Source organism: Rhinopithecus roxellana, chromosome 16, assembly GCF_007565055.1.
Source record: "Rhinopithecus roxellana isolate Shanxi Qingling chromosome 16, ASM756505v1, whole genome shotgun sequence".
NCBI classification, from domain to species: domain Eukaryota; kingdom Metazoa; phylum Chordata; class Mammalia; order Primates; family Cercopithecidae; genus Rhinopithecus; species Rhinopithecus roxellana.
Genome location: NC_044564.1, coordinates 10,461,443 through 10,483,545, shown reverse-complemented (window position 1 = coordinate 10,483,545; position 22,103 = coordinate 10,461,443). Strand labels below are relative to the sequence as shown.

Here is a 22,103-nt window from a genome sequence, read left to right as displayed (position 1 = left end):
GATGGCGCGGGCCAAGCTGCCGCGCTCGCCGTCCGAGGGCAAGGCGGGCCCGGGGGGCGCCCCAGCCGGCGCCGCGGCCCCGGAGGAGCCGCACGGGCTCAGTCCGCTGCTGCCGGCCCGCGGTGGGGGCTCCGTGGGCAGCGACGTGGGCCAGAGGTAGGGGCGCGCGGGCCTGGGACCCCGCTTGGCAAACCGTGCTTGCATCCTGCTTGAGCTGCGCTGGCTGGGCTGCACCTGCGTTGCCTGCAGCCCGGGGAAGGGGGGACGCCAGGGTCTCCCCTCGTAAGCCCACCACAGCGCCCTGCTTCCTGCTGTGTCTCCAGCCTTTGGGAGCCTGCGGGACCCCCACTCCCTCCACTTAGCGGCTGAGCACGGCGGGGCTGCAGGTGAGACTGCAGGGGAGGGAGGAAGTGGACCCGGCTCTGTGCCAGGCACTGGGGGCCCCTGCCCGAGCCCCGTCCCACAGGAGCCGCGATCTTGTTGGTGCCAGCGCCACTTTGGGGGAGACAGGGCCGGCATCTGTGTCCCCACCCCAGAGGTGAGTGAGGCTGAAGCCTGCACAGCAGATCGGGGCTGGGACACAGGGCTCAGGCTGCCCGAGGAGCCCCGCTGTGGGATATGCCTGGTCTGGTGTCTGGTGCTTGTGGCAGGTGGGGTGCAGGAGGCTGTCTGTTGGGCAGGTGGAGCAGCGCCTACCCCTTCTGCAAGCTCAGGGTGGGACGCAGCACCCCCATTTCACGGATGAGGACACCGAGGCCTCATCTGCAGCAGCAAATTCCTAGCCAGCACCTTTCCTGTGCCAGGAGCCATTCTAGATGCTGCGGGGGAAATGAGGATGATTCAGACCTGGCCTGGTGTGGGCACATGTCGTGGGCACGGAACCTGTTCATTGGAGAGAGAGTTGCAGGCCAGGCTGGGACAGAAGAGCCAAGGCCTCCTGGGGTGCTGGTCCTTCTGGGACAAGCATGGGGAGATGGGCAGGGGCCTTCCAGGTAGCGGGAGCAGCGAGGGCTGAAGCTCCATCAGGGCTGGGGGGGCAGGGCTGGCAGAGCCAGGCCTGGCAGATGGCAGGGCCAAGGGTGCCCAGGAGCCTCTGCCTTGCCCCTCCCACCTGGCCATGGGCTGTTGGGCCCCTCCCCGCACCCCCATTTCTAGCTCTTCACAGCAGCCCTGGGGGGCACTGCCCAGCTGAGTCCCCCATTTGCGGAAGAGGCTGTTGAGGCTAAGGTCAAGAGCCTGGCTATAGCCTCCTGCAGCTAATGGGCAGCCTCCGCCCAAGAGGCGAGCACTGATCAAGGCCCTGGGGACCACAGTCTCCTCCCCCTCCTCTTCCTGGATGCTGGGATGGGGGGAACAGGGAGGGCAGTGATCCTGGAAACCTTGCTACAGCCAGCCCTGGAGGGGCAGGCTCCTTGCCCCATCCCTGTTCCTGCAGGGCCCACAGAGATAGCAGGTTCTGCCCAGGCTGCGTCTGAGCCCGCAGTGCAGTGCAGCATGGGAGCTGCAGGCCAGGCCCACCTCCTCCAGGAAGCCCTCCAGCATGTTCATCCCAGCCCTTTGGGCTATGCACTGTGCTGATGGTTCCACGTGGGTGGCCTTGCTTACCCCCCGAGCCTCCTTTTGCAGAGCAGAGGTAATGGAGCTGCTGCCCAGCTGAACTCAGCAGCCCCTGGGCCTGGAGTGTTCACACCGCAGGGCTTGTGCTGAGATGAGTAGGGCAGGCTTCCGAGCAGAGGAAGACTTGGTGGGTTTGTTCTTCCGGAGTGTGAATCTCACGGGAAACGCAGGCGAGGCCGGAGCCGAGAGGCAGGTGCGGTCTGCCCCAGGGAGTTGGGGGTCACAGTGCCCGCAGCTGCCTCATCCTGCAGGCCTGAGCTGCTTTCATGGGCCAGCCAGGGTCCAGGCTCCCTCAGCACTCTCAGCCTCTGCCTGTCCCATTGCTGAGAAGATAGTGAAGCAGAAGAGAGGTCTCCACTGCCCCCCAGGGACTGAGTCACAGGAGGCGTTGGTGGGGGAGGGCCTTTGTTCCTGGTGCCCTTGCCCAGAGCTCCCCTAACACCCTGTGCCCACTCATGGGTGCTGCAGGCCGGCGTCTGTCCCTCCTCCCGCACAGTCGAGCTCCCCTGGCCCTGAGCTCCAGGGTCTCCTCCTTCCTTCTCACTCCCCTGCATAAGGCTGGGGAGGGATTGGGAGCTGATAAGACGGCATGGCCTCAGTGGTGGGGTCAGGAGACCATCACTGCAGAGTTTTTGAGTAAAAGTGCCCAGTAGGGGGACAGGGCCACTCAATGAGACCCCACTGGGTCAGGAGGTCCTGGGCCCCCAGTGTCCCCACCACCCCTGGACCTAGGCGGCCTTGCCCCTCCCAGCTAGGGCCTCCCAGCCTCATGCCTGACTTAAGGCACCAATGCAGTCCCCTCCCCACATCCTCTCCGGGGCCACTCCCCCCACCCCATCCTACTCCTCTGCTGGCCCAAAATCCTGAGGCCCCCACACAGCCTGAGGTCTAGTGTGGTCCAGTTCTCCTGCCACTGTGCCCAGCACCCCAGTGTCTGTGGCAGCCGCAGGCCTGTCAGAGTCCAGCTGTGGCACGCAGAGCCCCGGGCCCACCCCAAGCCCCTCGTCGTGGTGTTCATTGGCTCAGGAGATGGTCCCGAGCCCCCCAACCCCAGACAGCCTTGCTGGGATCTCCCTCCCCTGCAGATCCAGACCTTCATGGTTGCCCCCGCTCCTCTCCAAGAACCTGGCTACTCCTCTGTGTCCCCCTCACCCCAGGCACGCCCAGTGCCCTGCCCTCTTCATGGTGTTCACACCAGCTCAGCACACCCCTTCCCCTGGGCCTCAAGGCCCCCTTGGAGCTCGCCCCAGATGGCCTCTCACTCAGGAGGGCCCCTCCTGAGTATGGCCCCGTCACCCCTGAGGGGCCTCCGCCCTCCTCTGGCTTTGCCCCCGTCCGGGCTGTGCACCTTCTTTCCACACGGGGCTCTGTGCTGTTTCTCCCCCACCCTACAACGCACCTGTTTGGGCGGCTGGTTTATCCTTGACCCGGGAGCATACACAGGGAGTGGCCAGCCGCAGGGGTGGGGCTGTGTTCCCAGGCCCTCAGGGGACACCCGGCCTTGTCTTTCAGGGGTGAGTTTGCTGGGTCCGTACCGCGTTTATTTTCTCACAGTCCTGGAGGCTGGAAGTCTGAGCTTAAGGTGTGGGCAGGCCTGGTTCTTCCTGAGGCCCCTCTCCTTGGCTTGTAGACACCGTCTTCTCCCTGTGTCCTCTCCTGGCTGTCCCTTTGTGTGTGTCTGTGTCCTCATCTCCTCTTCTTATAAGGACACCAGTTTTGTGGGATTAGGCCCCACCCTCACGGCCTCACCTTAATGACCTCTTTAAAGACCTTGTCTCCAAACACAACCGTAAGCTGAGATACTGGGGGTCAGGACTTCAGCATGGTAGCTTGGGGGACAAAACTCCACCCGAGATAAGGGGGTACCCTTGTTGCATGTGGGACCCTGCTAGGACCTCGCAGCTCTCAGGATGGCTGTGCTCTGGGCATTCCCCAGGTTTAGAACACAGAGGCTCCCAAACTCCCCCGAGCAGGGAACCCCCTCTTCCCTGAAGCATCTTATGGGACTTGGGGTTGTGGGGTGCAGAGGGACACCCCACTCTTCCCCCAGTCAGCCCAGAGGGCCTCCTAGAGAGCCCAGAGGGTCCCTCTCTCTCGAGGCTGGCAGCTGAGACTGCTCCTTAAGGGCACAAGTCAAGTGGGGACGGCCCCTCCTTACCTGGGCTCCTTCCCAACCCCAGCCCCAGGCTCTGCAGGACACAGCAGGGAAGGCAGGGCTAAGCCCAGACCCTTACACTGACCACTCCTACCCTAAGCAGGGCTGAGACCCTCTCCCGGGAGGGAGGTGACAGCTTCGGGTGCAGGTTCTGTTCGTATGTTGACAGCGAGCCTGGCCATGGGAAGAGGGTGGGCTCAGGGATGAGGCCCTCACCACCTGGTCCCAGCAGCATTAGGGCTGGCAGAGGCATAAGTGACACCCAGGCCGCCAACCGCTGGGACAGGCGAGCGTCAGGGTCCCGCTGGAGCACCGTGGGTTTGGATGCTGCAGGTAGAGGCCCAGCTTCCTCAGCTCCCCTCCCCTCCCACCCCTCACCCTGCGGTTCACCTGGCAGGGTTTGTGCCGCCCACAGACCTTGTCTGCACAGGGCTCCAGTCCTCAGCCGGGTTCTGCACAGGCCAGCAAAGCCCCAGGTCCGTTTGCCCATAGGCTGCTGTCCTCCCCTTGGGAGCCCCTCGGTGGATCCTCTACACAGGTGCTTGGTGGCCCCTCCCAAAATCAGCGGGAAGGCTGTCCTGGGCCTCAGGCTGTGGGACGTTTGACGGGCGGTGGTTTCCTCAACACTCAGACAACAGGGCCTTGGGCAGAGTAGATGGGAGGCCCCACGCACAGCTCAGTAGACACTTAGCTAGGGCTATATCAGGAGATGCAGAGGGACGCGGCCAGGGAGCACTTGGGAGAGAGGAGACAGTGGGCCCCAGCAGGGAGAAGCCCAGCCAGGGCCTGGCCACGCCGGACCCCACAGGCCAGGTAAACCCACTGCCATGAGCCAAGGCACTGCCAGGCTCCTGCCAGCCTCTGACACAGCTGTTGCCCTGGCTCAGAGCTTTGGGCAGCACCGGGGTCCAGTGAGAGGAAACCTGAGCTGGACAAACACACAGAATCTGCCAGAAGCTCTGAGCAAACCTAAATATCAGACCCTTTAAGCCTGGGGTTCCACCTGCTCCGTGTGGAGCATGCTGACACGGCCACCATGCCCCGCCGGGACCTCAACCCTCCCAGGGATGTGTCCAGCCTCCACCTCCCCAGAGACCAGGAGCTGCTAGCGCTAGGGGCACCAGGAGGGTGCCTGCCCACCCAGAGGGCCTGGCATAGGCGGGTGAGCGTGTGCCTGTGACCCCAGGCCGGCTCCTTCCTTTCTGCCTATGTGGCCTCAGAAGACAGTGGTCCTCTCTGAACTTTTGTTTTCTTTTCTGAAAAATGATTGCTCTGAGGATTAAAAGAGAGAGGTCCCTCTGAAGTCCTTTGAGGAGGAGCTGGTCCAGGACAGGCACATAGTCAGTGAAGGCAAAGACCCTCAGCACTCCCACCCTGCCCAGCTCCCGACCAGGCCAGTCCTCCGGAGCCCTCAGCTCCCACCAGCCTCTCCCTCCGAGCTCCACGTCCAGTGCAGGTTGCAACCACCTTGGTGTCATCTGCCTGCTGGCCAGTCTGGGACAACTGGGGCCAGGCTGCCTGGGGCCAGGCTGAAGGGGTAGCAGGCGTGTGGTTGCTGGCCTAGTGGAGTGGGGTGTGTCCAGTCCCCTGAGATGCATGATCTGTGAGCCCTGGCTTGTCCTATCTCAGGAAGCCTTGGGGCAGGGCTGGTGGGTGCCTCACCCACTGGACTGTGTGTAGGGCAGGGGAGTGGAGACAAGGGACAGCCTCGCAGACCTCGGCATGAAGTGGAGCTCACCGTGCTCACTCCTGGATGCTGGGGACCCCACGTGGGGCCTGGGCAGGCTTCGTGCTGAGCAGGGCCAGGGCGAGTGCCCAAAGCATCGTCACCTGCTTGCGTGGCTGAAGGGTGGCCCTATCCTCGAGTGCGGTTGTCACCCCCTATCTGGCCCAGGCACAGGAGGGTGCATGCGCGGGGATCTCCCAGCGGGCTGTGCTGCTTTCTCGGGCCCTGAGGGGGCCAGGCTCGGCTCAGTGCCCCCACATGGCTCTGCGCGTGGGCTGCCTCCTACAGGCACCTCTCGCGTGCCCGAGGGCGCTGAAGGTCCAGGCCTCCCAGAGCCTCCCTGCGTGTCTGTGCCCCACCTGGTCCCAGAGCCCAGGCTCTCCATCTGTCTGTCTGCTGCCTTCATCCGTCCGTCTGTCTGTCTGCTGTCTTCATGTGTCTGTCTGTCTGCTGCCTTCTCCATCTGTCCGTCTGTCTGCTGCCTTCTGGTTGATGCCCCTCTGGTTGTGTCTCCAGGCTTCCTGTAGAAGATTTCAGCCTGGACTCCTCCCTGTCTCAGTAAGTGTTTTCACAGGAGGGACTGTCTTGGTGGCAGACAAGGGCTTTTAGAGGCATGAGAGCCCTTGTCTCTGGGACCCCTCAACGCAGCATCCCCTGCAGCTGGGCCAGGGCCACCAGCACCTCCCAGCACCCACTGGTGCCTCTGGGTCCCGGGTGCTGGGACTGGAGATAGGACAGTGAGTGTCCCCCCTTGGAGAGGAGCCTGAACTTGGGAAACGAGCTCCCCAGAGGCGGGTGCTCCGTAGCCCCTGCAGTGGTGGCCACGGCCTCAGGAGAGGCAGATGGCAGAGCAGGGGCCCCTGTCATGGTGTTTCAGGGACAGGCAGGCAGGCAGCTGCTGGGGCCCTGGGCTCCGGCTCAGCCCACCTTGGCTGCCTGTGCCAGTCCAGCCCCTAGGAGCTGGGATGCACTCTCAGAGGCTGCGCCACTCCCCACCGAGCCGCTGGGGCTCTGCCGTTGGTGTTTCCTGACTTCGGCTAAGATGTAGGTCAAATGGAAGAGGCTTTGAGGCCAGGGCAGCCAGAGCCCCTCAGAGCAGCCAGGCCCTGTGCACTCCTGGGAAGCCCCCGGCCGCCGTCCACCTTCAGCACGGTCTCCAGGAGGGGCCCCAGGCTTACTGTTCCGTGCACAGCACCAGCAGCAGAAACCACCGAGCACTCAGCACTCACGGCTGCTGAGCATCCAGGGGCCGCCCGTTGCCTGTGGGGGGGGGCCTATTATTATTCCAAAAGAGTCCTGGAGGCTGGAGGCACTCCAGTGCCTAGGGACTGACCAGGAGGTCAGTGGCCACCCCCTGGGCCTCCATCTTCCCAGCCCAGGGCCCATGGTGCAGAGGGTGATGGGTGTGAGACAGAAGGCGTGTCCACCACCCAGGGCTCTCCTGGCGCCGCCCCAGGCTCCGAGGAGTCAGGTCTCAGACCTGTGGGGGAAACGGATGCGTCTGCGGCCACCCAAGGGGCCGAGGCTATAGTGTGTGCCCCCGTGGCACTGTCTGGACACAGCAGATGTTCCTGGACCGTTGGAGACCCAGCTGGACTCACCCTTCAACCCTGAGTCAGCCTCACCTGGGCCCCTGGCCAAGCCATGGGGGGCCCCAGACGCCCAAGGGTGTGAAAACAGGGATCCCAGGGGGACGGAGCCGTGTGTCTGCCCTTTCTGGGTCCTCGGGCGTGTCAGATGCTCTGTCCAGGCTCAGAATAGCTGGCCCCAGGGTTGGCAGTGGGCCTAAAGCCTGCCCTTTCTTCCTGCCTGCCTGGTGCCGGGGGCAGAGGCCTGCGTGGAGCTCCCAGGCACCTGCCTAAGAGCCAGCCGGCACCCAGCCACTGACAGAGAGGCAGCTCGGACCTCGGCCCCATGTGAGTGCAGGGCTATGGTGGGCCCTGAGGCGTGTGCCTGGCAGCCTGGAGGTAGTGTGGAGCTTCCCAGCATGGCCATCTGTGCAGGGCCACCTGCCAAGAATCCCTGGAAGGCCAGTCCCCCAGCAGGGAGAAGCGTTGCCTCCCGGCCTCTGCCGACCGCATTTGTCACAGGGCAGCCGGCACTTGCCTCAGAGGGTCCTGTCTTGCTGTGGGAGTGGGCACTGTAAGAGCCCTTTTGCGCACAAGGGCCTCCTCAGGCAGAGCAGTGCTGTGAGCCCCCGGGCACAGGCAGGCAGTGGGTATGGGTGCACACGGGGCCCAGGCCTGGCTCAACACCAGCCATGCCTGACCGGGGCAGAGCCACCACCTGGGGACAGACTCCCCTGCTGCCCTTACGGGGAGCCCCAAGGACCCAGGCCCGGCACTGCCTCTGACCTGCTGCGTGATTGGGGCAAGTGTGGGCCTCGGGGAGCCTCGGGGGGCTGCAGTGGGCCTCAGCTGACCAGGAGCTGCCCTGTCCTCACGGTGCCAGGGACAGACTATTCGCCACAGGCCAGTGCCGCTGACGGCTCTTCTAGGGCCAGGGCCAGGATTTGGCCTGTGGATTCCTCAGGGACTGTGGCCTCACCCCAGGGAGTGCACGAGGGACTGTCTGAGGCTCCCTGCTGCATCCGGCACCCCCTGGCCAGGCCTGCCTGCGTGTGCCCGTGAGTCCCACCGGCCATGTGCCTTGTTGCTGGGCTGTAGGCCATGGGCAGTGGTGGTCCCTGGTATGCCCCGTCCTCCCCGCCAGCCAAAATGCAGACTGGCAGAGGTCAGACGGGCCCAGCCCCCTGTGGTACGTGTGTGGCTGCGCCCCTGAGCCCGCCTCCCAGGGTGGAGGTCGGGACCTGTGGCTGGGGGTCCAGGAGTGCCAGGTGTGGACTCTGCTTGGGAACGGCGATGTTCCCACACAGATGCTGCCGTGAGCGCTCGCATGCTATCTGCCTGGTGAACAAATGAGTGAACTGATGAGTGGATGAGAATGGACACAGGAAGTAGATTATTCTACCCCGTCCTTGCCCATTGGCCTGGGAGCCCACGTTCGCAGGCAGGTTCTTCCCAGCCCTGGGGGCAGCTCCCCATGGGAGTTCTCGGTCGTCTCCCACCTCTCGGGGCGCTCCACCGAGCCCACGCCCGGCTCCCAGGAGCAACTCGCCATGAGCCGGTCCCTGCTTTCCCACAGGCCGGGCCCTGACAGGAAGCGGAGAGTGCAGCCCCACCCGGGGTCCCGCCTCTGCCCATGGTCCACACTTGTGGCTTCATAGCCTGGGAACCACAGTGAGTCGAAGGCCTGCACTGTCTCTTCCGGCCAACGTGGGTCCTGATGGTTTGAGCAGATGGGCGCTGGCCCCCAGATGAGCACCGGGGCACCCCAGTGCCTAAAGCCTCCGAGCAAGGGCGTCGTCCCAGGAGAAGCCTGGGACACAGAGGCCATTGTTTCTCTCTCACCACAGGCAGAGCTCCTCCACCTGTCCGCTGTCCTCGGGACGCCCCAGAGTTGGTCCCTGTCCTGGTTCGCCTTCCCCAGGGAGGAGGCCCAGGCTCTGGCAGGTGGAGGGGAACGGCCGGGCAGAGGAGCAGCCGAGCAGAGGAGCAGCAGGGCCCGTGTAGCCTCAGAGGGCTCACTGGGTCTTAGCCCTGGGCCTCTGGCTGCCAGGCCAGGAGCATGCTGTGACTCTGAGGAGCTAGCAGAACCCTCCAGGCTACCAATGTCCATGAACCTCTGGCGCAGCAAGGAAGCTTGGGCCACTCTGGCTGGAACCTCCAGGCGGGTCTACACCAGCCGGGTCGGCCTGGAGCTGACCCCAGCCAGGCCTCTGCAGCCACAGGCTCCCTCCCCAGGTGCCGCTGGGTGATTCGTTAAGACAGATCACACCAGTCACCTGAAATACACTTCAGGGGAAAATGGATGGTTTTTATCTCCTTTTTGTGGTGGTGCTAGGAGAAGTGGGCGGCCACAGTTCGTTAAAAATTAAAAGCAGAGGAGGCTTCATTAATTTCTCTGGCATTGCAGGCTCCGGTGTCTCAGGGAACAGGCCTGCCAGGCCCCAGCGTTTCTCTGGCTCCACGTGGAGGGTGCCTTCCGTGCGGGTGGGCACTCCCCGCTGAGCTCCGTGGGGGGCTGCCCAGATTGGGGCCCACGGCCCCTGGGTGAGGGGACCAGGGTCTGGCTGGGCTGTCTCCCTAAAGAGCTCAGTGCTCTGTTTCTGGGGTGCCAGGAGGAGACCAAAGGACCTCAAAGAGAAGCTGTTGGGGGCACGACTAGTCCCAGGTCAGCAGTCCTCAACCCCACTGTGTCTGGGGAGGAACTTGGCTGTCCAGAAGCCAGTGAGGTCCTGGCGATGGGCAGGGTTGCATTTCTCTGTTTCCTGGCTGTGGAGGCCAACGGGAGCCCAGTGGGACGCACTGGCTTCGTGGTCTTGGCAGGCAGTTGCAGAGGCCCAAGGCCGAGTCCCAGCTGCCCCAGGTCCATGGGGAGGTAAAGGGAGGAGCAGGAGCTCCTGGGAGGCCCATGACCACTGGAGGGCTGGGGGTATGGCCAGAGCTGGCTGGAGAGATGGAGCTGACTGGGTGTTGCCTTGAAGCGGAGTGTGGGACGATGGTCAGGGTGGAGCTGAGCACCCCCGCCTAGCAGGAGTGGTCAGGCAGGAGCCCCAGGCCCGGAGGGAGGTCAGAGGGGAGAAACATTCTGAGGGCAGAGCTGCAGGACCTGCTAATGGCTCTGGTCTAGGGGAGAGGAGGGTACAGGAGTCTGAGGTCGGTGTGGGGTAGTTGGCCTGGTGCCATCAGGAATGGAGAATTCTGCCTGGGTGGGGCGGAGGGTGGATGCCAGAGGGCAGAGTGAGACTGGACGGCTGCCAGCAGAGCCAGTTGGGAAGTCACCCCTGCGTGGTACTTAATTCCTGGGCTGGGTGGGGGAGAGGCACCTGTGGCCAGCCCTGGGGTCCCCCAAGGAGAACGGAGCGGAGAGGGGAAAATCAGAGCTCTGGGAGGCTGTGCTGAGAGGCCCAGGGAGGAGGGGAGATTCTGGGGCCTGGTCACCATGAAGGGCATGGTGAGGCTCCCTGCCGGACAGGAGAGGGTGGGAGGCAGTAGGGGCAAGTGAGGTGGGCAGACTCCCCGCATTGAGGCTTTTGCCTTGGAGGGCAGGACAGTGGTGGGGAGGCGGGCAGGGTGGGTTCCTAAGCTATGTTGCCTATGCTATGTTGCCTAGGCTGGTCTCAAACTCCTGGCCTCAAGCGATCCTCTCACCTCTGCCTCCCAAGGTCCTGGGATTACAGGCATCTGCGACCAGCCTCTGGCCCCTTCTTGAGCTCTGTAACCAGCAGAGGCCACTGTGGCTACTGGGGCAGATCAAGGCAGGTGCTGGGACTCTACCAAGGCCCCTCCTGCCCACCCCACAGCAGCCCCACCACGAAGGCTGCTGCACACACCTGGTCCACATCACTTACCCTGAGTGTTGTGAGCTTTGGGAAACACCGAATATTTTAATCACTTTTGGAGATGTTGGGGTCACCAGCCCCGGGCCAGGCAGTGACATCAAATTCTCAGATTCAATTGATGGGAGCCAGTGCCTGCTCAGAGGGGAAGTGAGGCTCACAGCCCGCCCACTGGGTGTCACAGCCTCCTGCCCTGGTGGACGGTCACAAGGAAGGGGTTGAGGCAGGAACAGGGGTTGGGCTGGTGCTTACCTCCCCCCACCTCTGGACAGCTGCCCTGGGACCTCTGCTTGAATGCTGCCTCCTCCAGGATCCTTCCAGGCAGCACAAGTCTTCCTCTGGGCTCCCCTGTCTGTCTGCCCTACTGTGTTGTGGCCCTCGCCCTGCACTGGGCAGGGGGCCCATGCTGAGGAGCTCACCTGGACTGTGTGTTCTGCCCCCACACCATCCCTGAGGGAAGCAGGGCACCTCTCTTTGACCCCAGGGAGCAAGGCCAGGCACCAGAGGCAGCCCTCGAGGGCTAAGGCAGCCAACTGATAGGAGTAGACTTCATGGAGGTCACAGTGGCCATCGCTGGGAGCAGTCAAGGGTCCCATGGAGGACAGCCCAGCACCCCAGGGTACAGGCTGTTTAGTGGGACATGTGCTCCGCCTTCCCAGAGATGGCTGTGCCTGCTGCAGGAACTCTGGCTCCGGGTCTCACTCCTGTCTGTCCTGCAGGCTGGCAGCATTGGAGTTTTCATCTCAGGGGAACATTAAACCCTGGCCCAGCCTGGCCTGCATCCCGGCACAGCTGGGCACAGGAGGCCCTGTGTCCAAGGCTGGGGCAGTGGGGGCAGCAGCCATCCACCCCCAGGCTCCATCCTACTCTTGGTGACCAGCCTGGGTCATGGAGGTGGTGGCCAGAGTAGGTGAACCACACAATCTCCCCACTCCACCTCACCCCACCTGCCACCCTCGGCGACTGGCACACTGTGGTCTCTTCTCAGGACCTGGAGGCCAGCGGGCTGGATGACAGGCCCCTGAGCATGGGGGTTGAGGGGTGTCTGGGAACTGGTGGCTGGGGCCATAGGTGAGCCTGAGGGAAGGGGAGCAGCCCTGGCTGGAGAGGGCCCCACGGCTGGCCTGCAGGCTGGGTGCAGGGATGACCACCTCCCACCAGCCCATCTTCCCCGACAGCCCTTGAGGCTGCAGTGGCCCATAGCCGTGGAGCACAGCCACCAGCGGCCTCCAGACAGAGCAGCTGACCATCAGCTGTGGACAGCCTATCTGACGCAGGTCCTACAGTGTGTTCTCAGCACTTGCAGTGTCCTGAGCACCATACCCAGGGCCATGTGGACAACTTTACCTCCTGGCAGCTGCCCTGCACCACGGGCGAGGGTGTGTGGAGTGGGTGCCGCACCCTGAGCCCCAACAGGGCGGCCTGGAGGGCCCAGATTCACAGCAGTGAGTGCCCAGGGGTGCAGGGAGGAATCTTGAGAGGAGCCGAGGCTGGGTCAGCTGTCTGCTGGGTGTGACGGACGCCAGGGCCCTCCCAGGTCTGAGATGGAGGCAGTGGCCCTGCTGTCTTCTCAACGCCTGCAGTTGGAAAGTTGGAAGAAGTCAGTTGGATTGGGGCTTCTGGCGTGTCCCCAGCCTGAAACCCCACTGGTCCTGAGCCCCCACGCCCCTCTCTGCTCCTCCAGGGTCCAGGTGGAGTTCTACGTCAATGAGAACACCTTCAAGGAGCGGCTCAAGCTGTTCTTCATCAAAAACCAAAGATCGAGTGAGTGGGGTGCCTGGAGGGCCACTCCCAGGCAGGGAGGTGTTGGGGGCGCTGGGAGCAAGGCTGGCAATGGCAAAGGCTGGTGCTGTGAGCTCAGGGAAGAGTCCATGGGGTGGGAGCCGCCTGAGTGCTACAGGGGGATTTGGAAGCAGGGTGGGGGGTGGGGGTGCATGGTGAGTGGGGCATAGGGTCACTCCCTCTTAGCTTCACACTGTCTGAGACCAGGGCCTCTCCAGCGGGACCCATGGGGACACTGCCCTGCCTGCTGGACACCGGGCTGGGTGGGGCAGGACCATCCACAGGTGCCTGCAAGTTCTCCCCTGTGGACACGGCCCGCCTCCCACCCCTCCATACAGCCCCACCCTCCCCAACAGCTCCCTGCCCCGTTCCCAGCCAGAGCTTGGCCTCATGGCCCCCCAAGGGATGCAGGGTGAGGACTTGGGGGTTTTCCCAGGGGCTCCACATTCACCTGCCTGCTCCCCAATACTCATCCTGACCCCCAAGAAGTGGAGTGGCCTCTAGAAATCCCCCGCACCCCACGTTCAGGCACCTGTAAGGTGGGGCCAGGGACGGAGCCTTTCGGAGGCTGACCCGGGAGCACCGGCCACCAAGCAACGCAGGGCATACAGGGCTCTGGGTGCAGCCGGGTGTGGGAGGGGAGCCCAGCTGGGGCCATCCAGAGACCCCAGCCAGACCCGGGTGCAGGCCCTGCTCCCCGAAGCCCAGGGCTGGGTCAGAGCCCTGAGGCCGCTGCCCTCCCTGCAGGCCTGAGGATCCGGCTGTTCAACTTCTCCCTGAAGCTCCTCACCTGCCTGCTCTACATCGTGCGCGTCCTGCTCGACGACCCGGCCCTGGGCATCGGATGGTGGGCCACCTGCGCGGCTGGGCGAGGGGTCGTGGGTCCCAGGGCTAAGCCTTCCTGCTGGGCCATTACAGAGGCTGATGGCATCCCTGAGGGAGCTCCTGTGCCCGGGGCCTTGGGGAGTCCTTCCTTCCCCAGCGCCACTCAGTGCCCAGGCTCCCGCAGACAGCTCAGCGTAGGGAGAAGGGTCCCCATCGTAGACTTCCAGCTGTGCCCTTAACTGACCCCAGAAGGTCCACGGAAAGGCTGGAGCATCTAGGAAGCCCCTCCCTGCCCCCACAAATGTCTTCGTGCTCACTTGAGCTTCTGCAGGTCAGGGAAGGGGGCGCCCAGCCCCCCAGGAAAAGCTCCTACCTGTTTCTGGGAGTGTCTTCTACCCCTCCTGGGTCCCAAGGAGTGCCCTTCCGGGGCCCATCCTCCTGAGGCCAGTGCTCCAGGGACTTCCCGGAGAGGTGCTCGGGCAGCCATGTGCAGTCAGGTCCTCAACAGCCTCGCAGCAGCCACCATGAGGGTGGGTGGGAACTTGCTCTGAGTCCTATTCTCTCTCTGCTGTCGCTGCTTCGAGAAGTGGCAGCTGCTGGGACCTACTCTGTGCCCAGGGCGCCTTGGTGACTCCTGCCCCCTCTGTGTGGGTCCCAGGGGACATCAGCAGGGCCCTGCGGTCCTCAGTGCTGGATTGTCCTGAGTCATGTCTTTGGGGACCAGCCCCCAACCCCAGGCCTCTCGCTCTGGCTCCCTGGCATTTGAATGCTGTGCTCTGTGCCCTGTTTCTTCTCTCCCCTCTCCTGCCTCGTTCCCTCATTCACCCATTCTCTTGTTCTGTCCTGCTTCCTGGTTTCCAGAAATCCTTCCTCTGAACGTCCTTCCGAGGATGGCATCTCCAGTCCTTTCCTGTTTTACATTTTCCCCATCTGCTGGGCCAGTTTCTCCCGAGCTCACATTGGGCCCTGATTTTTTCATACCCGTATAATCTCCTCAAATGTCTGGTGCTGTTTATGCATAAGAGTGCTCAGGCGCTGAGGGGCTCTGCAGCCACATGTGTGGTGTGGTTGTCACCATCCAGCTATCGGGGTGAACCCTGCCAGGATGTTGGTCCCCTCTCTGGCTGCACAGAGCAGGTTCTTCCCTGGAGAGGAAGGCCTGACTGCCGGGAGCCTGGCTTCTGGGAGCCTAAAGGTGTGCATGTAAACTTTTGCTCAATTCCCTTTTCACCTGTTACCCCATCACGAGGGGCCTGGCATCCCCAGGCCGGAGACTTACCCTCTCCTGTCTTTGTCTATGTCGGAAGAGGGCAGAACCCACTAGGATAATTTGAGAAGGAGAACTGGACCCTAACTGACTCTCAAGCTACTTTCCTGGGTCACCCCCCACCCCAAGTCCCAGGGGCCCCTGGGGCTTCTGGTTTCACCTCCCCACAGGGCACGAGTCTGTTGTGTTCACTGCCCATCCCCTAGCACAGCGTCCAGGACGTGGACGGGGGTGAGAAGATGGGTGGATGATGGATGGATGGTTGGTTGGATGGATGGATGGATGGATGGATGGATGGATGGATGGATGCAGTGGATGGAGGGATGAGTGGATGGGTGGATAATGGATGGATGGGTGGATGGATGGTGGGTAGAAGATGGATGGATGGATGGATGGATGGATGGATGGATGGATGGATGGATGGGTGGATGGGTGGATGATGGATGGATGGATGGATGGATGCAGTGGATGGAGGGATGGATGGATGGATGGATGGATGAGTGGATGGGTGGATGATGGATGGATGGATGGATGGGTGGATGGATGGTGGGTGGATGGATGGATGAGTGGATGGGTGGAGGGATGGACGTTGGATGGAAGGATGAGTGAATGGGTGGAGGAATGAGTGGATGGGTGGAGGGATGAGTGGATGGATGGGGAGATGAGCAGATGGATGGAGGGATGAGTGGATGGATGATGGATGGATGGACAGATGAGTAGATGGATAGATGGAAGAGTGGATGGATGGATGATGGAGGGGTGGATGGATGAACAGATGAGTGGATGGATGGAGGAATGAGTGGATGGATGGAGGGATGGATGGTGGATGGATGAGTGAATGGATGGATGGGTGATGGATGATAGAAGGATGTCCAGATACTTCTATGGGCATTGAGTTTGCAACAACCCCATTAAAAATCAGGGGAAAGTGGGTCAGTTGAAAGAAAAGACAAAAGGAGCTGGCCATCGCCCGGGGCCTTGTGAGCAGTGAGGTCTCCTTGGTCAGTGACCCTGGCATTGGTGATGGTCTGGGACAAAACTAGCGTGTTGGCCACGCCCTGGTCACTGTTGCAGCAGCTGGTTCCAGGTGGCTTGGGGGTCGCTTGTCCTCAGAAGCAGCTTAGGGACGTGCCTCTTAGAGTCACCACCTAGGGATAGGAGCTTCCTCTCCCTGTCTCTTGAGCACTGTCCAGCCTTGTTCAAGGCAGCTCTGGCCTTGGGCAGGCCCTGAGTGTTCCCAAGTGCTCTCTCTGGCCATGCAGTGCCCCTCCCTGGGAGCCTGTTGTCAACACAGGCAAAACCAGTGTGTTACTGTTGAGTCAGGGCTACCCCCAATCCCGCAGATGTGGGATGTACCCTCGCTGTCTGCCTGCTGGGCTGAGCAGAGGCCACCCCAGCCTTCTTCAGTTAGAGGCCCTCCTGCAGGATCTCTGCAGTGGGTGGGGAGGGGGCAGACTGCCTTGTCTCCCAGATGTGAGAGCTCAGACCCTTCCAGGATGTGGGGGTTAGCCCTGGGTGGGTGAGTAGGAGGCCCCCATGAACCCGAGCCTGTGGCAACCCTCGGGCAGCAAGTCCTTGCAGTGGTGCTGGAGTGGCCGAGGCCAGGCCAGCGCTGTGTCTCTCCACAGCTGGGGCTGCCCAAAGCAGAACTACTCCTTCAATGACTCGTCCTCTGAGATCAACTGGTAAGTCCACACTCCAGCTCCCAATAGCCAGGTGCTCAGAGGCTTGGGACCAGGGTTGGGTGGGATGGCCAGAGGCTCACACTGCCTGGTCCCTGAGGGACAATGCCCAGCCTCAGCCCAGCAGCCACCCAGGTTCCCCAGAACACATGTGCCCTTGGCCCTGGCCATAGTCAATGCTGGGAATGTCTCCTTCAAGAGGAGCAGTTTGAGAATTATGATTTCCCAGCCAGTTCCACAGCCTCCACACACTCTTCCTGAGCCCAGCGAGAGATGCAGGGAAGCCTGTCTCCTGGTGAGTTGGCAGCTTCTCTTCCAGTTCACCATCTTATGGCCAAGGAAGGCGGCTGCCCTGGGCAGGCAGTGAGAGGTGACTGCGGGGCAGCCGGGGTGCCTGGTCCAGAGGTTGAGACCTGTCCCCAGACCCTGCTAGGTGTGTCTCCAGTGCCCAAGCCCCTGTCCTACATCAGGCGAGGGGCAGATGGTCCCCTGCAGCCATGCCCCGCCTGTTTATGGATGAGGAACCGAGGCTCAGGGAAACCCAGAGGGCTGTCAGTTAGATAGCCCGACCTCCCTGCTCTTAGGGACATTCATGGGAACCCAGCTCCAGGGACCCAGGTGAAAAAAACAGGCCACCCAGGCTGCTGTTGCCTGTCATTTCCAGAGAGGAGAAGCTTTGCTACCCTTGGCAATGTCATGGGCTGCAGGCCAAGGCTCCATGGGAACTCAGTCATGGGCCCCAACCTCACAAGCACTTCCTGGGGTGCCAGTCTGCTGCAGTCCTGCCCCCTCCTGTCCTCTCTCCTTCACTTCCCTTCTCCTGCCCTTCCCTCCTCCTTACAGTCCACTCCAAAGGCAAGGCAGGCTCCTTTGGTCCAACCCTAGTGAGTAGCACATGCTTGGGGCCAGTGGAGGCCAGTGGTTATAGCCCCAGCCCCAGGGTGGCTGGAGGACACTAGTGGCTGTGGTGCCCTACTGTGCTGCCTCTTTTCTCTCCCCAGGGCTCCCATTCTATGGGTGGAGAGAAAGATGACACTGTGGGCGATCCAGGTGAGTGCCCCACCCTGCCCCTCTCCCCACTGCAGTGGTGCTCAGTAAGCACTGAGGACCAACCCAGGCTCAGTAAGTAGGGAACCCAGGCTCAGTAAATGCTCAGGACAAACCCAGGCTCAGTGAGCAGGGGACCTAGACTCAGTGAGCACTGAGGACAGACCCAGGCTCAGCAAATGCTGAGGACAAACCCAGGTTCAATAAACAGGTGACTCTGGCTCAGTGAGCACTGAGGACAAACCCAGGATTGGTAAACAGGGACCCAGGCTCAGTGAGCACTGAGGACAGAGCCAGGCTTAGTAAGTAGGGGACCCAGGCTCAGTGAGCACTGAGGACAGACCCAGGCTCAGTAAGCAGGGAAACCAGGCTCAGTGAATGCTGAGGACAAACCAAGGGTCAGTGAACACTGAAGACAAACCCAGCATTTACTGACCCAGGCTCAGTAAATGCTGAGGACAAATCCAGGCTCAGTAAATGCTGAGGACAAACCCAGGCTCAGTGAGCACCGAGGACAGTCCCAGGCTTAGTAAGCATGGGACCCAAGCTCAGTGAATGCTGAGGACAAAGCCAGGTTCAGTAAACAGGTGACTCTGGCTCAGTGAGCATTGAGGACAAACCAAGCAATTACTGACCCAGGCTCAGTAAGCAGGGAAACCAGGCTCAGTGAATGCTGAGGACAAACCAAGGCTCAGTAAACAGGTGACTCAGAGTCAGTGAGCACGGAGGACAAACCCAGCATTTACTGACCCAGGCTCAGTAAATGCTGAGGACAAACCCAGGCTCAGTGAGCACCGAGGACAGTCCCAGACTCAGTAAGCACAGGACCCAGGCTCAGTGAATGCTGAGGACAAAGCCAGGTTCAGTAAACAGGTGACTCTGGCTCAGTGAGCATTGAGGACAAACCAAGCAATTACTGACCCAGGCTCAGTAAATGCTGAGGACAAACCCAGGATCAGTAAACAGGATACCCAGGCTCAGTAAGCATTGAGGATAGACCCAGGCTCAGTAAGCAGGGAAACCAGACTTTAGTGAATGCTGAGGACAAACCCAGGCTCAGTAAGTAGGGAACCCAGGCTCAATGAACGCTGAACACAAACCCATGCTCAGTAAGCAGGGGTTCCAGGTTCAGTGAGTGCCGAGGACCAACCCAAGCTCTACTGCTCTCCACACAATTTTCCCAGGGATCCCTGAGGGCTTCATGACCCCCTCTGTCTGCTTCACTGTCTGAATCTCTCCCTCCACTGACCCATCTGTGTCCTTGCTGTTTTCCTGGGGTGGAGAGTGCACAGGCCAGGTCCGTGGCTGGCTTCTGGGTGGGTGACCTAGTTCATGACTAGGTCCCATGTCTCCATCTGAGACCAGAGAGGGTCTCTCGTACCCACCCCTATCATGTTCCAGAGGGGTCAGTAGATGCCTGTGATGACAGGGGGCTCCACTGAGAAAACCAGGTCCACTGAGCTTCCATCCCCATTCCCTCCCCAGCAGGGCAGTGGGAATAGCCGTTCTCTGGTGTCTTCCTGAGTCTCCTGCCTCACCCACTGCACCTTCCATCCCACCCTGGGCCTAGAGTGGGTGGCCCAGGAGGACCAGGGTTTCAAGACTCCATCTGCCCTTGGCCCTGGTGGGGGTCAGCCAAAGGCCTTGGCAGCTAAGACTGTCCTGACATGGGAGTGAGGGTCAAGGCAGTCCCCCAGACACACGCCTGGCTTTGTGTGGTACCTGCCCACCGAGGCCTGTGGGATCAGGCCCTGCACCGCAGCCCTGGCCTGCTCCAGAGCTCCTTCCCTTTCCTGTCTCCCAGGTCATCGTGGCCATAATAAGCTTCCTGGAGACAATGCTTCTCATCTACCTCAGCTACAAAGTGAGTGCCTGTCCGGGGTGGCACCTCACAGGGGGTCCCCACCCTTCCCCACCTCCCCACCGTCCCCCACCTTTCCACCGTCCCCTACCTCCCCCCCTTCCCCACCTCCCCCGCCTTCCCCCACCTCCCCCACCTTCCCCACCTCTCCCATCTTTCCCCACCTCCCCCACCCTCTCCTATTTCCCCACACTTCCCAGCCTCATCCTTTGACCTCCAGGGTGGGCTCCTCGCCCTCTCGTCATCCTGCCCCTCCCCTGTCGGGTCCCACCCCCACCCTCCGTCACCCCCCCTGACACCCCGTTTGGCCCCCAGGGCAACATCTGGGAGCAAATCTTCCGCGTGTCCTTCGTCCTGGAGATGATCAACACTCTGCCCTTCATCATCACGGTGGGTGAGCCCCGGCCGCCAGGAGTGTGGCCCCTGGAGCCCCAGCCCTGACCTGTCCCCTTCACAGATCTTCTGGCCGCCGCTGCGGAACCTGTTCATCCCCGTCTTTCTGAACTGCTGGCTGGCCAAGCATGCGCTGGAAAACATGATTGTAAGCCGGGGCGGGGGGTGCAGCTGGGACCTGGGGGGGCCACCCTCAGCCTCACCGGCCCTGGAAGACACTGCGATGTAGCCTGCCACGCCCCGGCCCTGGCGTGACCTGTAGAGGACCAGGAGGCCAGGGCAGCAGAAACTCTGTTTCTGCTCCTGGAAAACATCCAAGCCAAGCCCCGAATGCCCTCTTTCCAGGAATAAACTCAATCCCAGAGCTTTTCCTTACCCTGGAAATTAAATGGCTGGCGGGAGGAGGAGGGACAAAGTGAAGAGTGTGACAAACCCAGGCCACACGCAAACTGGGGCCACGGGGCCACAGGCAGGCTCTGCTCTGAGTGTCTCAGCAAGGTCCCTGTCGTGTGAATGGCAGCAGCCGGTTCCCTAGGCACCCACCCTCTCCAAGCCAGACCCCTTGATTCACAGCCCCCATTCCTGCCCCGGTGGTAAAGCGTCATTACCATGCTGGGTCCAAGCCTTACACGCTAACCAGCCCTCTGACCTGAGACTTAAACTCATCCCCGGGGACGTAGGCAAGATGGAGACCTGTCCTGAGAGAGGACAGCAGAAGGGGTGCCCAGGTGCAGGCTGCCCCATGGGCCTCAGCGGAGACACAGGTGTGGCCAGGTGCAGGTTGCCCCGTAGGCCTCAGCCGAGACACAGGTGTGGCCAGGTGCAGGCTGCTCCATGGGCCTCAGCGGAGATGCAGGTGTGGGCCGGGTACAGGCTGCTCTGTGGGCCTCAGCGGAGACACAGGTGTGGCCAGGTACAGGCTGCTCCATGGGCCTCAGCCGAGACACAGGTGTGGGCCGGGTGCAGGCTGCTCTGTGGGCCTCAGTGGAGACACAGGTGTGGCCAGGTGCAGGCTGCCCCGTGGGCCTCAGCGGAGACACAGGTGTGGCCGGGCCGTCTGCTTTCCATTGTCCTTCTAGTTTCTATTCATTGGCTCCTGGTGGGGTTCACAGTCCCTGCCCACTGATGGCCGCCGCTCCTTCCACAGAACGACTTCCACCGTGCCATCCTGCGGACGCAGTCGGCCATGTTCAACCAGGTCCTCATCCTCTTCTGCACCCTGCTGTGCCTCGTTTTCACAGGGTGAGTGCCGGCTGTCGGTGCAAGCACCCCAGAACGTTGGGGAGGGCCTGAGAGGCAAGCAGGGCCGGGCAGGGGGATGCAGATGCCTGTGTCCAAGCAGTCAGGGGGCAGAAAAGGCCACGGTGCCTGGGCTGCGGGTGTTGGACCACCCAGCTGGGACTGAGGTCAGGAGGCAGCTCCAAGCCCACGTCCCCAGTACACAAGCAGCCCTGCAACCCGGCTCCTCCAAGGCCACAGATAGCCAGGCCTGGCTTCCTGGTCTATGCCGTGGATGTAGAGAAAGGGACTGGCCCCTAGGCCAGGTGGTGGTCTCTTGGCTGAGGCCCAGCTGAAAGCAGGGTCTGGAGGCAGCCGGGGTAAAGGTGGGGACACCCAGAGCTGCGAGGGCCTCCAGCCCACCCAAGCGTGTCCACTGTGCCCACCTGCCTGTGTTTCTGCTGAGGGCTCCATGTTGCTGCTCTGCCTTGGTTCCCAGTGAGGCCTGGTTGCCACTTCCCGTCCCCAGGCAGGGATGTCAGGCAAGCACTGTGCCCTGGGGGCAGGGAGAGTGCCCTGTGTTTCCCGCCTCCATTCCCCCACTGTCCCTCATGACAGACACAGAGCTCAGTGGGCAGATTGGGGCATCCATGGGGATGGCATCTGGGACCTGGCGGTGACCCCAGCCCTGCCCAATTGACTTCCCAGCCTCGGGCCTGGGTGGCTTGTCTGGCTGTGCCTGGCAGAGGTCTGAGTGTGATGGGTAAAGGGGCAAGGCTCTGAGATGGGGGTGGAGAGCCAGACCCACCCCCCGTGTCACTCAAGGCCACACTGATGACACAGCCCTGCATCCCCTGCTCCCAGAGAATTTTCCAGGGGCCTAGGAGAGAGCCACCGGGCAGGCAGGGAGGCTCCGGGGAGTTCACTGTGAACAGAGGCCGCCATGCTGTGGCCGAGGGGTCAGCTGCATTGTCAGCCAGCGTCCGGTAGGAGGTGGCTCTGGCAGAGCCTGGGGACAGATGGGCAGGGCTGAGGGCCTGATGCCACCCAGCTGTCAGGAGGGCGGGGCTCACCTAGTGACCAGGTGATCAACAGCTCAGTCTCCTGGGCAGTGAGGGTCCCGTGGGCA

The 22,103-nt window shown here is 62.2% G+C and overlaps 1 protein-coding gene across 2 annotated transcripts in view; it reads left to right on the top strand.

Annotated features, from left to right (window-relative positions):
• Position 1: 1 nt before the first annotated feature.
• The window catches only part of KCNT1 (potassium sodium-activated channel subfamily T member 1), a 56,700-nt gene continuing 34,598 nt past the window's right edge, over positions 2 to 22,103 (top strand). Inside the window, exons 1-9 of one of the 2 annotated variants that reach the window (XM_030919395.1) lie at positions 2 to 156; positions 12,584 to 12,663; positions 13,429 to 13,528; positions 16,402 to 16,458; positions 17,457 to 17,505; positions 19,307 to 19,366; positions 19,679 to 19,753; positions 19,821 to 19,904; positions 20,904 to 20,998. In XM_030919395.1, coding sequence (XP_030775255.1) covers positions 2 to 156; positions 12,584 to 12,663; positions 13,429 to 13,528; positions 16,402 to 16,458; positions 17,457 to 17,505; positions 19,307 to 19,366; positions 19,679 to 19,753; positions 19,821 to 19,904; positions 20,904 to 20,998 — 755 coding nt within the window. Of the gene's footprint in view, positions 157 to 7,331; positions 7,415 to 12,583; positions 12,664 to 13,428; positions 13,529 to 16,401; positions 16,459 to 17,456; positions 17,506 to 19,306; positions 19,367 to 19,678; positions 19,754 to 19,820; positions 19,905 to 20,903; positions 20,999 to 22,103 lie in introns of those variants that run through there. The other variant, XM_030919396.1, reaches the window with a different exon arrangement.